Raw genomic sequence first — 16,752 nt, 5'->3', positions numbered from 1 at the left:
TCTCACAAAACTGATTTTTGGGGCAAAAACAACATATTTACAAATTTACAACTAGAAAGGAAATTAAGAAAACAAGAAAACAAGAAAATGAAACAAGAAAAGAAAAGAAATCATACCTTGTTTCAATTTGAAAATGCCTCTTGTTGACGTGTCTAAAATCGCTGAACTTGCGACTTCATCCGGCCAACGCAGAATAGAATAAACTCACTGAGTATCCTATCCTCTCTTGAGATAAGGAAATCCCTAATGCTGTTTTTTGTTTGATCAAAGGGGACCACCTCAAGGTTTCATTTGTCAGGTCTTGACTGTGGGACTACTCAGTGGTTTGATGTGTTTTTGCTGGAAACACAAGGGGACTTATGATTTGCAACAAGCTGGTCTGCTGTGATTCACGAATTACGTAATAAAGAGCAAAAGGAAAGGGTTAGGAGATCTAAAACTAACAACACGGGTATGGGGGTAGACGAATTCAACATAACCAATTCCTGCTTGGCCAGAATAGCTCACAACCTTACAGGAACGATGCAATCTTCAAAGGGACTTGGAAGATTTTCAGACTGGAGACGCATGACTAAGCACCCAATTCTGGCGCAGCTCAGACGGACACCTGCAATTGAACTAAGCACAATTAAAGGCTCAGGTTAACCATACAAAAGGATACACAATCAGTATATCCTCAATGGTATGAGCCTGAATCTATCAAATACCTGCACACCCAAAACAGAAAGATCTATCTAAAATGCTGAAAGAAACCATGCAAACAGGATGAAAACAAGACAATAAACACCAAATCAATATTTATATATTGATTTCAGCCGCCGATTACAACAATTTTTGCAGCATCTATATGCTACTGCTTAAAATCTAACCTATTCTAACTCTAAAATCTAACTCTCTCACCAGAGTCTAACTATCCAACAATCTCTAACTATTTAACCCTTTACAAAAGAAAGGCCTTTGCCTTTTATAGCTTTTACAATTTTGAATCAGAGGCCAGGATGGACTGCATCCAAGGGTCCTGATCTGCCTTCCAGAAACTAGCAGCCTTAACCTATGCCCATTAAATTCTCACTCATCCATTCAACCACGATTTCAACTACCTACCACTATTTGGCTTCAATTTGAGTCTATCCGATAGTTGGACATAACTGTCCACAACTGACTTGTTTCCCCTTTCTTTCAAAATATCTGAGTGGGACCTACAAGCAGTTTTACAATAAAACAATTTCAGCTTTTTAGAAATCGAATTCCTGGAATTAAATCGAGCTGTGTGCTTTTTCTTGAGAAGGCATAAACTTGCAGCATTTAGAGTGTTCTTTGGTCTTTGGTCCCGGTGGTGGACTTCATCTTTGTTCAGCGGCATGGTTCCCAATGTTTGGTTGCTCTCGCACTCCTGCAACACGTTTCCACATCTTTTTTCTTTTCCAATCTTCAATGCCTGGCCTTGATTGCGATCCTTCTTCGATTTGCGTTTCAGGTCTTTCTCTCGGTTCTCTAATGACGTCCTGCGACCTGCGAACGATCAATTTCATTTCAATAAATCAATTTGAAAAATTAATTAATTTAATTTAACAAATATTAAAATTTAACGCTTGTAGGATCATTTGAAAATTTCCCAAGTTTTAACGCTTTTACTCCTTCCGCGAATTTAGTTGTTCTTGGCAATTTCGGGCAAGAGGGGCGTTCGAAAAGTTTTAAAAACTTTGACATTTTCACCCCTTAATGGTGAATTTCGGGATTTTGGGCACTTTTGCAAACTTTGGGATTTTGGATTGTTTTGCCAACTTTCACTTTTTAACATTTTGGCTAAAAGGTCCGAATTTGGCCATTTGGGGCATTTTTGCCAACTTTTCACTTTTTCAGTTTTTCACTTAAAGGTCCAAATTCGGCCCTTTGGGCACTTTTGCCAACTTTCACTTTTTAACATTTTGGCTAAAAGGTCCGAATTTGGCCATTTGGGGCATTTTTGCCAACTTTTCACTTTTCAGATTTTTACTTAAAGGTCCAAATTCGGCCCTTTGGGCACTTTTGCCAACTTTCACTTTTTAACATTTTGGCTAAAAGGTCTGAATTTGGCCATTTGGGCCATTTTTGCCAACTTTTCACTTTTCAGATTTTCACTTAAAGGTCCAAATTCGGCCCTTTGGGCACTTTTGCCAACTTTCACTTTTTAACATTTTGGCTAAAAGGTCCGAATTTGGCCATTTGGGGCATTTTTGCCAACTTTTGATTTTTTTTTCCAAAAAGTACGAGTTTTGGCACTTGGGCGAGTTTGTCAACCTTGGCACTTTGCATTCTTTATCTCCTTTGTATCCGTTGGCGAAAATCGGCATTTCAACGTCATTGCAGGCTTTAACTCTTTCTTCACATTTAGGCGATTTTGCGAGAATTAGGGAGTTTTAAGTTCGCAATATGGCCCTAGAGGCCGAATTTGGTTTTAGCGGCACTTGACCCTTCATATCCCCTTCCTCTTCCGCAAGGGCAGTCAGAAAGGCACAAACTGGGGGGTCCCTGTCCAAGACGGGGATGGGTGTGCGATTCGCACAACCCCTCTCCAAAAGATCAATCTTTGGAAGAAAGAAGAATAGTTCTTAAATAGAGACAAACCACAATCCCAAACCCTAGCCACGTTTTTCCAAAAACACCAAAAGCTGAAAAACGTGGCAACAAATGCAAATAAAATGGCCCAAGGAGGGGTCGAATCTTCATCCACCCTCAACGCCTAGGCAAGAGAGGCAAAAACGCCTTAGGAGTTTGCAGATTTGTGGAGTAAAAATCGCCCAAAATGTGGATTGAAGGAACCACGTGTTTGCTGATTTAGACCAAAAAACCAGTAAATGTAAACCCCAAATGGCTTGAAAAGTGTTTGCAAATGCATGAGAATAGGATGGAATCCCAAATGCCTCTCCTTCCTAAAAAATCTCCACGAAATTTGCTTTGAAATCTTCAACAAATCCTTTTTTCTTTGCTGGTTGGGTTTTTGAAAAAGATGAACAAGTTCGATTTTGCATGTATTGAAGGAAATCCTTTTTTTGGATGAAATAGCAAGTTTAAAATTGCACTTTTTCATCAATAAGGCAAAATCGGGTTTTAAAAATGAAATTACAAGTTCAAAATTCCCCAAAATGCACTTTATAGAGAAAATCGGGTTTTTTGGGCAAAATAACAAGTTTTAAATGTCACTTTATTTCATTCCTAGGCAAAATCGGGTTTTGGAGAGAGATGTGCAAGTTTAAAATTACTTGTAAAGGGAAAATAAAATCCCTACAACAAGTTTTAATAACTTGCACATATGTAATAGGGGTTTAAAATCCCTATTACAAGCAAAAGACATTAAAGTAGGGGTTTTAGAAAAGAATTACAAGTTTACTTGTAACTTATCCAAAAAATCCCTATTTTAACTTAAAAAGCCAAAAATACATCAAGGGGGAAATAAAAAGCAAATTACAAGTTCTTATTTTTCAATAAAGTGCACTTGTAATTAGCCAAAAATTTCCCTACAAAAACCAAAACAATGGAAATCATTAAAACTTGCAATTCAAGGGAAATTTCGCACCTGCAGTCAAGGAGAAAAAACCCGAAATTGAAGGAAAGACATAGCAAACGAATCCAGAATGCGATGAAATTCGAAACGTGGTTCGAGGATGGACTGAGGATTAAGCCAGTCTAAGGATTAGTCGAAATTATGCCTCGGGAAGTGTGCCATAGAGAATTTTTTCCATTTTTTCACAAAATTTTTATGTAATGGTCCTTCATTTTTGAAAACAAAAATGAGGACAACACATATGCAAGAAGTATTAATGGCAGATCAAATCATGACCAAGAGGAGCATGCACAACCCAGTCTCATGAAGATCAAAAAACAATGGCCATGTAGCAGTCATGAATGTCAAAGCAAGATGTTAATCTTTTCATCAACAAGACATTAATTCAAGTCACAAGAAATAGTCATGAGAATATTGACAAAGCAGCTTCATAAAGCAAAGTAGTATATGACCATATTGACAGGAAGATCATTTGCCATCATGATATTCACAGAGCAGGACAGTCCTTTCTCACCAAAGACAGAGGTATCCCTGTATGAAGCCATTATCAGTGCAAGGTCAAACAAATATATAAGTACAGTCTACATGATCATAGAGTGCAGAAATAACGAATATAAGAAAGTCCGAGACAAGTTTAAAAGCACTGTCAAATACAATTACAGGGGCAACAAAGGTAAATGAGCAGTCCATAGAATATTCAACAACTCAAAAGACAGTTACAGTATTTTCATAGTCAAGATACACAAAGAGATAACCAAGAGCTTAGCACAGTGAAATAGCTGACTTCTTGATAGGGTTTCATGCTGGAAATGATAGTAGGAACAGATTAAGGGACTAAAGACAGTCATCACAATTGGAACTCATAACAAAGCTACAATGTATGGTGAGCTTTCACTGTCAGATGACTGTTAAAATAGCAGCTACAGTGAGACAGAAGAATAAACAGTGGAAAAATCAACTAGCAACAGTAATGTAGATCAAATACAGTGATAATACATCTGCAATAGCTTCTCAAGGCAATTCACAAACCAAAATGTAGTCGCTCATGAAGCCTGCAGATAGTGACAGAGCCAAGAAGCATTCACAAAGAGTATTAGTCCTTTTGACAGTCTAGAGGGCATAGATCACAATGATGGAGCAACTTTGTGCATATACTCAGAAGAGCTACACACACTGAGCACGAGAAATGAGCAGTCTATTGACAATACATGGACCCTTCACAGTCACCTTGACAGCTTTGGGCATAAAACTATCATATCATTTTCAATCCTATTCAAGGAGAGCATTATGGATAACATCCAATAAAGCATGTAGCAGAAAATACAACACTAAAATGATGCAAAGAATATGGACCTAGAACGGATATTAAAACCTTGAGATGGCTATAGAGGGTTAAAGCTTTAGGGTTTGGTATTTCAAAAGAGAATGCAAAGTAAAGCTCTCGTTTTTCTACAAAACAAGTGCACAAACCCTTGATATGGAAATTACGGTTTTGAAACAAAATGATAATATAGAAAGCATGCAGAGGCCGCTTAAGAAACAAATATATGCACAAAAGCTCTACATATTTTTATTCACAGAGAATATCAACAAATTTGCTCTTTAGTCAAGGTTTGTAGAAGCTCGAATTGATCATGTATAGAATCAAAAGAATAAAAAGTGCTCATCCTTTTCCCAGTGCAAAACAGAGATCAAAACGGGTTGTGTACAGAAAATGACAAAAGCTCACCAAATCTAGCTTCGAGGAGCATGTTGACCTACAAGAAACCATTCCAAAAGCTTCCCAGGAACCCTCATGGTGGCACAACTTGCAGAGAAGCAAAACCAAAATGCAAAATGAAAATATGTGGTTGCTTTGTGTTTAGGGGTTCTGTCTAAGCTAATGTGCCCAATAAGCAATTGGGCTTTTTTGCCTTCTTTTTGACATTTTTCTCCTCCTCACTAATACCCCGTGGGTATTGAAGTAGAGTTTTTTCTTTACATCTTTCTTGCCTTGATATAATATTTATTAAGTGATTTTTAGTCAATCACTTAATAAACAATTTTGATGTAATGAGTATTTATTAAGTTGTAAATTATCATTTAATAAATATCTATTATGGAGCAAATAACAACATATGTTCAAACGACATGTCAAAATGATGTAACTGCACAATTTATGACAATTGACAAGTCATAAAAGGGGATAAGAATAAAATTAATGACAAAAGGCCAAGTTCATAGGGAGTTGTCAAAACATGTGCCAAAGATATAGGGAGTTTAGAAAGGTGTTAAAACATGTGGAGGGGATCTAGGAGCTTTTTTAGTGGCAGTTTGAGAGTATCAAGTGCTTTTTGAAGAGTCATCATGGTTAACATGGTCAAACTTGACTTTTTCACCCTTTTGGAGCTCATTTGGAGGAGATCTAGTGGTTAGATTTTAGGCTTTTCGGTTGCATTCGACCAAGGAAGTTGGGACTCCTATTATTTTGTAACTGCTCGAGAAAAGCATAAGTATGGTCTTAACTTCATTTGTGAAGTTAGTTCTTTTCATTTACTTGCGTTATTGTAACTCATTTTTAGAGTTCTTTGTTGCAGAAAGAGATTTGTAACTCAATTTATCGGACTTGTATATCAGACTACCTTTTGAGATTAATGGATAAGTTTTGCCTTCTTTCATTTTCTGTCATATTGTATGCACTTGAGTGATTCAACATTGCTATTTGTAAAGTTTCTCTCTTCCTTGTAGTTCTGTTCAATTATTAAGCATCTTTGTTGTTCAAGTTGTGAGGTTTATTTCTTCCTGCTTGATTAGGTGCAGTTTATGCCTTCTTGTAGATTGTCTATGCAAGAGTATGCAGTGTGAAGTTGCGCAAGTTAGTTTATTTCTTAGTTGAAATTGTGTCATTGTTAATGCTGATTTTACAGATTTGGACAGTATACTTTGGTGCATCACCTGTTAGTTTGTAAGTTTAATTAATGCAATCCTTCTTCCTCTTTTCTTAGTAAGATCATTAGAGCAGTAAGATTTAGGTGAAGCCCATAAGAACCAACTTTCTCTGGAGGCTCACTCCAAGTTTAGGCAACCCATAGGCCTAGGAGTGTTCCCATGTGTCACAAGCCTATTGAGTTGATAGCTTAGCAAAGGGTGCAAGTTTAGGTGATAACAGGAATATTTGCTAAAAGTTCATCTCTGTACTCTTGCTGTGAGATAGAAAGATTTGATGGCTTAGAGAGCAGGTCTAAGAAAAAGCGAACAAATTGCCTTTTGACATCTTCCTCCTTGATTAGGATGTCACCTAAGGTACTATTTGTTGTGATGTTTTCACACATCACCCCATTGCAAAAGGGGACCCCCCTACTTTTTAGGCCCTCTTGGTCTTTTTGGTTTTTTGGGTCTTCTTGTGACAATCTTGTCGGTCTCTCTGAGTTTGCAAGTGAGTGGGGTCAGTTTGATCAAGCCTGCTTTATGTTTGAGCAATTTTGGCTAAGTCTACGACTCGTTTTGTCAGTTTTAGGGTTTTTTCCTTCAATCCTAGATTTTAGGGGTTTCCTTTTAGGATTTTTGAAAACGAAAAGTTGCAATGGAGTTAGGACCCTCTAAGGATTTGGCACGTGAAATTTGAGCAACTTTTTTTTTTAGAAAGTTCCTATTTTTTAGGGATTTCACTACCTCTCGGAATGTCTTCAATTCACCGAAAATCAAACTTACTATTTTTAATAATTTCTATTTTTAGTTTCTATTTTTAGAAAGTGTCTCTATTTCTTGTTTTGCTCTAACATTAACATTTTGAAAAGTTTCTTTTTTTTGGAAAGAGTATTTGTGATAGGGCTTTGCAGGCAGACACTAAAGACTAGACATGCATGATCATTTCTAAATTTGGAGAACTGGAAAAGCAAGCTAAATTGACCCAAAAATAGCTAAGCATGGACATTCATTCCAGGCATGGAAAGCTTGAAAATCACCGAAGTCTGGAAACTGCTTCAAAATCCACACGTCATCCAAATCTAGAAATGACCAAAATTGATTAAGTCTGGAAATTCCTTCGTCAGAGTTCAAATTGTGAAAATCCATCACTCAGTGAATTCCACACCCAAGTCAGTCTGGTGGGCGCTAAAATGGGGTCATCATGGAATTCATGAAAAATGAAGAAATCCCTCCCCAAAGCAAAACAACACCCAATCAGAGAGTAGGGCTCTAAAATGGAGTGTTCATGGAAAGTCAAAAAATTTGTGAATTCCTTGCCTATGCCCAAACAACGCCCAAGGATTAGTTAGGGCGCTAAAATGCTCGTGCCTTGGAAAATGTTGAGCAACGAAAAATCCATGACCAAGTCAAAAATGCACCCTAGTCCTAGCAAAGGCGCCAAAGCTAGGTTGTCATGGAAAACGGTGGAAATCAAGAATTTCTTGACACATGCAAAATTCCGCCCAAGGATGGAGTAGGGTGCCAAAATGCCCATGGCGTGGAAAATGTGAAAAAAGTGAAATTCCTTGCCCGGTGGAAAATTTGCCCAAGGATGAGTTAGGGTGCTAAAGGAGAGGGTCGTGGAAAACCAAGAAGAATCAAAATTCCACCACAAGAGGAAAATAGCACCCAAGTCAAGGAGAAAATGTTAGAATGACAGAGGAATGGAAATGATGAAATTTCTCCACTTAGTGGATTCCACGCCCAAGGTTGGAAATTTTCCAAGGCAAAGGGGAATTTGAAGGTTAGGAATGGAATGAAGAAGCAAGAAATCCCCTCGGAAAGTTTTTAGAAAAATCTATTTTTAGACACCAAATCTCATTTGAATTTCAATTTTTTTGCAGATTTGGAATCGTGAGAGAATTCTCTCTCTCCTAGACCCGGTTCCTAAATTTTAGGAAAATCCCTAAAATAGGAAATGTGGCAAATTGATGAAAAAGTTTCCTCGAGACAAGATGAATTCAAAAATTCCTTCCTCTAGGAACAAATTTCCAAAATTTCTTCTCCAGTTCCGTTTTGTGCCTAAGGTTGGAAGTAGAACATGAAAATCAAGGTTCAAAAAGGAAACTTCAAGAATTCAAAAAAATTCCTTCCTCGAGGAAGAAATGCGCCCAAGGTGAAGAATTCTAGGAAAGTGGAAAAGTTGACTAAGTGTTGGAAATTCCTTCCTTCAAGATAGAATTCTAGAAAAGGTGAAAAATTGACTAAGTGTTGGAAATTCCTTCTTTCATTACATAATTCTTGGAAAAGGTGAAAAATTGACTAAGTGTTGGAAATTTCTTCCTTTGTGATAAAATTCTTGGAAAAGGTGAAAATTTGGCTAAGTGTTGGAAATTCTTTCCTTCGAGATGAAATTTCAAGCAAGGAAGAACACCCAAGGATGAATTAAAGATAAAATTTCTGAGGCAAGGAAAGAATCAAGGATGAATTGAACAAAAAATTTCCCCCCCGGGAAATATTTTGGAAAATCCATTTCCGAGCATCAAATCACATCCAAATTTTAAAAAAAATTCAGATTTGGATTCGTGAGAGAATTTCCTCTCACCTGCAACCTGAAGCCCTATTTTTGGAAAGTTCCATAAAAATAGGAGATGGTGGAAAATCATTAAAAATCTTCTCCAGGCAAGGAAAGTTTGAAAAACTTAAAGAAAATTCTTCAGGGATCAAATTTTTCTCTCTCTAGGGGTTTCTCGCCAAGTGGTAGTCGAGTCAGTGCATGCTGAGTCAACGGAGCATCTTTTCGCATGTAGTCGTCACAAGAAGGCATAGTGGTGCATTCATTGTTGGAATATTTGACCATGGTGGCAGCTAATTCATTACATGGCAACCGTGGTACTTAATGCAGTGGTGGAGCATCTTTCGCATGTACCTATCATATTCAAGAGATTTATTACGCATTGGGCAAATTTGAAAGAAGTGGTGCATTTAATGCACAATGGAAGCCATTTTTGGCACGTAAAATTAATTTTATATGGGCATGATGGGTCATTAATTGTTGATTCCCATCTTGTTGCATCATGTGTGGGGAATCTTTTTGGGAAAACCCTAATTAGGGTTTGCATGTGTCCTCAAGGTATGAAGCCTATATAAAGGGGTAACCCCCTCATTTGTAAGGGAGGGAGATTTGTATGAAATTGTTGCGATAAGTTTTTGAAATAATAACAGTGAAACATTGTTCTATGATGATGTCCACTTAATTTATTTTTCAAAACTTGCATGGTTTCACCTTCCTCACTTAGAGTAGTAGTATAGTGCTTTGATTTCAATGGAGAATGTAATGGTGCTCAATGAATTTCCATGGTTCATACTTTTTCCATTTTGCTGATTGTAAGTTACAGCATAGAGTTAGTCTGAGCCCCTAAATTTGTGCTAAGTTCGATTGTGGATAGTCATTTGGATTGCGCCGTTTTGGGTATTCAAATGCACTTTCTCGATTTGAAAATCCTCAGAAGATTGCACCGGTTCTTGCGGAGTTTTAGTTGATCTTGGCAAAGCAGAGCTTGGTTTATCTGGAGTTTGTCCACCCAAGCACTATTCATTGATATCGTTGCCCTCAGGAGTAGATGTAGATCCTCTAACCCTTTACCCTTTAGTTTCAGTTCGTTTGAAGCAGAAGCATCGTAGAATTACCATATCCGATGATAAGTTCCACGCCACAACAAATAAGTGAAAGAACGATCCAATTGTAAGGCCACTTGGATTATTAATGATTTCCATATGTACCTTTTCCAATTCTGCTTGAATTAGTGATTTCTAATGAAAGATGTTTTTGAAGTGAGAGGAGTTCCATTGACAAATCTGATCCTTTAGATGTTGCAGCTTTTTGCAAAGTTGAAACATTCATGAGCCTAGGAAGAAAGGAGTTGATAACCACCATTGTTTCAGAAGCAACAAAAAAGAAGGATCCCTGAACCACATTTATTCAAATTTGAAGGAAGAATGCTTATGTGGAAGGGATCTATGGGCAAAATTCAAGATGATTCCATAGTGATCAGAAGCTGATAATGGGACTATTTCTAAACAGAATTAGATTTCTTCTACCGCCCAATGATATGTGACTAAAAATCTATCCAATCTTTCTGCGATTTGAGAAAATTGTTTCTTTTATTTGTCCATGTGTATTTACCATTCATGAGTATTGTTGATGTGTTTTTCATGCACATGCGAACACAGAATAAAATACCCAAAAGTATCTTATCCTCTCTTGAACAAAGTTACTCAAATGTTGAAGATTCGCCGAAGGATCACTTGAGATAACTCCAAGGTTCTTGTATGTCAGGTCATGACGTGTGGATAAGCTCGTTGGTTTGATGTGATTATGTTGGAATCATGAGGGGACTTACATTGAATTGTTGAATGCTTTAATCGTTGGAACTTAGATTCTAACTATTCGCTAGGAGAATAAAGAAAGGGAAGAAGGCATGGGGTTTAGGAAGTCTACGCTACTCCTAAAAATGCAAGAGAAGAGTGAATGATTTGATGGAATCCTACAGGGCAAAGTCTCACCATCAAACTGAACAATTTGACACAAGCTCAATGCAATCTTCTAAGGTGCAATTCAAAGATGTTCAAATCATTATCATCAAACATTGATTACCATTCAAGTTAGTGCATAAACAATGGATGTATAACAATTTGGAAGTTTGACTCATATCATTCTAGTTGACCACACAAGGCACTCTTACAATCAGCAAGAGGCTAGTGGTATGGACTAAACGGATTCCGCACAAATGCATTCAACAAATTCTTTCATTCAATCTAACCAACATAAAAGCAAATGAGAAGTAGAAACCATGTAGCTTGTTGAAATAATGCATTTCACCATATCTTCAATGAAAAGAATATTTCTATTTACAAGCCTTAGCAACAATTTCTTCTTCTCCTAATCTATTCTAACTTCTAACTTCTACTAAACTATTCTTGAGCTACTAACTATTCTATTACTATTAATCTTTACAAATGAAGAGCTTGAGCTTTATAGAAAGAGCTCATTACAATGAATGGCCAAGATCAATTTGAGATCAATGGTCTAGATTTTACAATGAGACCCTAATTAGGATTTGTTACAACAAACTTTATTCCGACCAATGAAATAATTACAATGCTTTGACGCATGTCCTCTTTAGAATATTCAACCAATAACTAGTGGGGGTAAGTACATCGGAGTTTGTGCCCTCATGGGTGAGCTTGATTCATTGAATTTGGACATACTGAGGTAGAACTCCTTTGATTGGTGGAGTAGTGACTGGGATGATGACTAGGACGCCATCTCATCTTGCACTTGTAGACTTGGTAGCTCATCATGAAAGAATGTTGAGCGATATCTCTTGATACTCAACATTATCTGGTTTGCTCAATGTGATGATGATGAGAAGCATTGTCATGATCTAACAAACTTTGATTAACTCTTTTGAAACTATTTGCTTCCTTGATCATGTCTGATATAGGCTTTGTGTGATGACCTTGATTGATCCTCCCTTGTTCATCATACATTTGATGAATTGTGCACCTAGTGGGATTAGACTTCTCAATGTACTGGCTTTGATTCTTGAATTCCCGAAGGGAATTGAAAATTGTAAAATGTTCTTTCATCATGTAAGTTATCCTTTTCATGCTCCAGTACCTTGATTCTGATCTTTGCATTGCAAGTCTCGAACTTGATCTTGATATTGAACTGTCTTTGATTCCTTACTTAATCACCTCTTTATAGCGTGAACCTTGTTTTGATATTGTCTTCTTATTGAATCCAAATCCTTCATTTTTGCAATGTCTTGAATCTTCCTCCATGCTCATCATTTTTGCAATGTCCTGAATCTTCCTCCATGCTCTTGAATTGTTCTTGATGTTATTTCCAGTTCCTATCTTCATCCTTTGTTACCTGCAAAATAAACAAAAATAGTAAACACACATGGATAGGTTTCACAAACGTACAATTTGGTATACCCTCAAAACGATGATGAGATGGTGATTATATCTTTTATTTCTATATCTCATTTTGAACTACTCCGAGGTCTGAGTCACATGTTTGGAGATCTCATTCCACCTTTTATATGCAGATGTAGGGTTGATTATACATAGAGATTCTGATCTGAAAATGCCTTTAAAATCAGAATAATAATCTTCAAATTGATTCCATTCTCCTTGTGGAAGTTGGGAAATATAAGGTAGTAAGGGGTGGGAGGTAAAAAGGTTAAGGGATAGGATGGAGGTTATGTAGGTGAAGTGGGTTAGGATATGGGAATGGATGGAAGAAAGGGTAGATGGAGGATAGAAAGGTAGGTAGTGGGGTGGAGAGGGATAAATGATGGAGAGGTGGAAGGGAAGCGATCGTGCTTGGGCCTCCACTGGTCATATTGGGAGAGGCAGATCGGAAGCTTTGGAGGGCAGAGAAAGTGTCATACTGCAGTTCATCCTAGAGAGACAAACCTAACTTGATTAACTTTTGATCCACTAGCTTCTTCAACATATAGGTTAATAGGAGAAGGCTCTACCACTATCCTAGAAAGCAGGAAAAAAAAATGGGGGTCCCCATTTGCAATGGGGCGATGTGTGAAAACGTCACAACAGGTACAATGCCCATTAAAGCATTATCTTGATTGAACTGAATGAAATCTTCAATAACTTTTTGTGGAGGACGGAATTCCCCCTTTCTTTTCATGTAAGGAAAGAATGGCATTGAAATCTCCTGCAAGTTCTACTTTTTCATCCCCCAAAGAACTAGAATTTCCGGCAGTTTAGTCCATAATGCTTTCTTTCCGAAGGTCGAGTTTGGACCTTAGACATTAATTAGCCAAAAAGAAAGATTAAAGGATGAGACTTTTACCAAGATCCAATTCTCTCTTGTTGAAATTTCTTCCAATACCACTGTTTTTGGGTTCCACAAAATGGCTTGCCCCCCTGACACACCATTGGCAATCAATGCAAATAATTTCCATTTTTTCCAACTGTTAGAACACTTATCAGCTGTGTCTGCTGAAAATTTGGTTTCTTGAAGAATCAACATGTCTGCCCCACAAGCATCCAACTAACGCTTGACGAGGGCCCTTTTGTTTGGGGCATTCAAACCCCTAACATTCCATGAAAGGAGTTTCATAGTGATTGAGGAGAGAAGCATGCTCTCCTCGGCCTATTGATCGTTTGTGCAGGTGATTTCTCCATAGATTTAAAACAACTAAACTAGAACTTCCAGCCATTTAATAGGAACCTAAAATAAAAAGCATTACAAATTAACAACAATGCAACTGAATTTTAAAAAAAAATCAGCATTATAACCTCTTATTACTTATATGCATAAAAAAGTTAACAAAAAAATATTTACAATATTGTAAGTTGCACCTTTTGTTTTTAATTACCTTGTTCTTTGGTGTGCAGTTAATTAATTTAATTACAGCTATATATTTGCCATCACTGTTTATTGCCACTCAATCTTGTTTGTGTATATTTTAATCTAAATTTAAATGATAAGATGTACTTAATGAATTGCGGTGTGGATGGCTGCGAAGAGTAATGAATGAATGAATTTGTTTGTGTTTGCTGTTTAGATCCTTAGCTGCTTGTGAGCAACTATACAATGCTGGTTATAGAAATTTGTATTGGATTCAAGGGGGCTTTAATGCTGCCGAAGAAGGGGTAAATTCTGCTCTTTCCAGATATTTCCGTTTTTTTTCTCGACAGTCTATTTAAATTATTAGCTTCCACTCCATACTGACATAAATTGGTGAATATTACAAAATCTAAAAGATCTGAGAGATTATATTTATCGTTTGTTTCATGAAGTTCGCTATGTTTGATGATACTAGGATCTTGAAAGGAGTGGAACACAACCTTTAAGATTTGCTGGCATAGGTGGAATTTCTGAATTTCTTGGGTAAGGAACGAAACTATTTACTTTTCAGTAGTTTTTCATCGTTTCCTCAAAGTAGCACATGTTTCGTTCTTCACTAAAGAGACCAAACTGATAGTTTGGTTAAAGTTTTATTTTGACATTAAATAATAATGTGGATTTTCTGTCCACTGGGTTTGGGTTTAGTTGTGGGGAAGGACGAATTTTACACTTAAGGTTCAGGTTCAATTATTACAAGCTGGGCACTTTGTAGTGGTCATGAGGGTACCTTGAGGTAGGAGTCGTATTTATGGCAATGTACAGATCTATGGTTACCCCATATCCTCTATGAGGTCTACCCAATCCGAATCCTAACATTCTGAGTCCAATGTCATGACTGGATGGTAAAGTCAGACTACTACCATGAAGAAAACTCAAATTCAAATCCCACTGAGAATCTTTGGGCTAGCTCCAAGATGTTCATGCTCAACTGTGAAAGCACCAAAAATGTTCTGCCATATGTGAACACACAAGCTGGACATATGGAAAATGCATGTTGTGCTTGGGACTAGATCCATGTTTATGCTTAAAAGATGGGGCCTGATAAAATCCACAACTTACTGATAGATAAAATAATGCATTTTTCATAGGGTCTTAGAATTCAAGTCAAGGCAAACACATCTTTGTAAATAAATCTCAAAAGGGGGTTCTGTTGTGACCATTTCACACATCGCCCCATTGCAAATGGGGACCCCCCTGCTTTTTGCTTTCTAGGGTTTGTTTTCAGGGTCTTTTAGGGTTTTGTCTGTTAGCCTTTACATTTTGAGTGTCACCAAGGGGATCACCTGGATAGCAGGTCCTGCTGGAGTGATGTCCTTATCCTGAAATTTGGCTAAGTCTGGAAAGTCCTGATCCTGAAATTTGGCTAAGTCTGGAATATCCTGATCCTGAAATTTGACACAGTTTGGAAACTAAAAAACCTCCAAAAACTAGATTTTGCAATATAGCTCCTGGAGGTCTGAAACCACTCTCAAACATCCTTGAAAGTATATATGGAATATAACTTGAAGTATAAGAAATGTCACTTATACTTAAATGTTATATTCCATAAAATTATCCTGACGGAGAGTTCAAAAGGTCAAAAAATCGCTCCTGACCCTCAGTGAAGGCCCAGAGCGAAAATCGCTCCTGACCCTCAATGAAGGCCCAGAGCGAAAAATCGCTCCTCACCCTCAGTGAAGGCCCAGAGCGAGATTTTCAAAAGTGCACTATTCTTGCAAAATCAAAATGATTTTTATGATTGGAAGGGATGAGGGAAAGCATGTTCTACCCATTGAATATAATTTGGATGATCAACAAAAGAGGAAATCAACCCAAAATCAAAAAATCGCTCTTGACCCTCAGTGAAGGCCCAGAGCGAAAAATCGCTCTTGACCCTCAGAGAGGGCCCAGGGCGAAAAACCTAATATAGGAACTTTTCATCCAAATTTGAGGAAAGCTAAGGTTAGGCATGGGTTTGAAACGATGTTTGAAAAGCCTTGAAGTGAAAAGAAATCGTTGAGAATCAAAATTTTGAAGGCAATTACAAAAATCGCTTCGGACCCTCACTGAAGGCCCAGAGCGAGATTTTCAAAAAATGCATGTTTTCTTCAAAATGGTGCTAAGGCAAGGTTAGGATAAGGAGAAGAGACCTCCAAAAACATGATGAATATTATTTTGCCTTTGAAATTTGATGATTTTGGTCAGAAAATGAAAAATCGCTCCTGACCCTCAGAGAGGGCCCACAGCGAAATTATTGAAAATCCTCATTTTATCTTGCAACAACAAAGCAAGTTTGGATGAGATGGATAAAGGAAGGATGTTGCTTAATGACGAATGAAGTTTCAATGAAAAATGATGAAGAATCAAGCCTAAAATCAAAAAGTCGCTCTTGACCCTCAAAGAGGGCCCATAGCGATTTTTCAGGATCCTCTCCTTTGTTTGAGGAATTGAGACCAAATCTTGTGTGGATAGGAAGAAGAGATGATATTTTATGTCTTGGAAGCAATTTGGAATCCAAAAGATGAAGGATTAAGAGCAAGATTGAAAAATCGCTCCTAACCTTCACCGAAGGTCTAGGGTGAAATTGGTGATATCCTTCATTTTTACATTATTGAGCATTGATATTCCTTAAAATCCTCAAAATTGCTCACTTCAAAGCCTTTGGAAAGATTAAATCAAATTCGCATTAAATTAAAGGCATTTTAATTTAATAAATTAATTTTTATGCCTTGAAATAATCAAAAATCCATTTTGGAGGCATTAAAATTAATTTTCAAATTTTAAATGAAGGTGAGCGCTCAAATACATTTATTTGCTTTTACAAGCAAGTCGGCCTTCTTTTGAGGGGGATTTTATTTCATTTTCATTTCCCTTTTGGCAAGTCGGCCTTGGAGGGAAT

The 16,752-nt window shown here is 37.2% G+C and overlaps 1 protein-coding gene across 2 annotated transcripts in view; it reads left to right on the top strand.

Moving 5' to 3' along the window:
- LOC131031597 (rhodanese-like domain-containing protein 11, chloroplastic) overlaps positions 1–16,752 on the top strand; it is a 205,943-nt gene that overhangs the window by 177,081 nt on the left and 12,110 nt on the right. Inside the window, exons 7-8 of one of the 2 annotated variants that reach the window (XM_057962749.2) lie at positions 14,032–14,119; positions 14,290–14,357. The exons of the other annotated variant lie outside the window; for it this stretch is intronic. Of the exons in view, the coding sequence (XP_057818732.1) occupies positions 14,032–14,119; positions 14,290–14,357 (156 nt within the window). The remainder of the gene's footprint in view (positions 1–14,031; positions 14,120–14,289; positions 14,358–16,752) is intronic. 2 annotated transcript variants of the gene reach the window in all.

This window comes from Cryptomeria japonica, chromosome 2, assembly GCF_030272615.1.
Source record: "Cryptomeria japonica chromosome 2, Sugi_1.0, whole genome shotgun sequence".
Lineage (NCBI taxonomy): Eukaryota > Viridiplantae > Streptophyta > Pinopsida > Cupressales > Cupressaceae > Cryptomeria > Cryptomeria japonica.
Note: the sequence above shows the minus strand (reverse complement) of the source record. Positions and strands in the feature narration are given on the sequence as shown.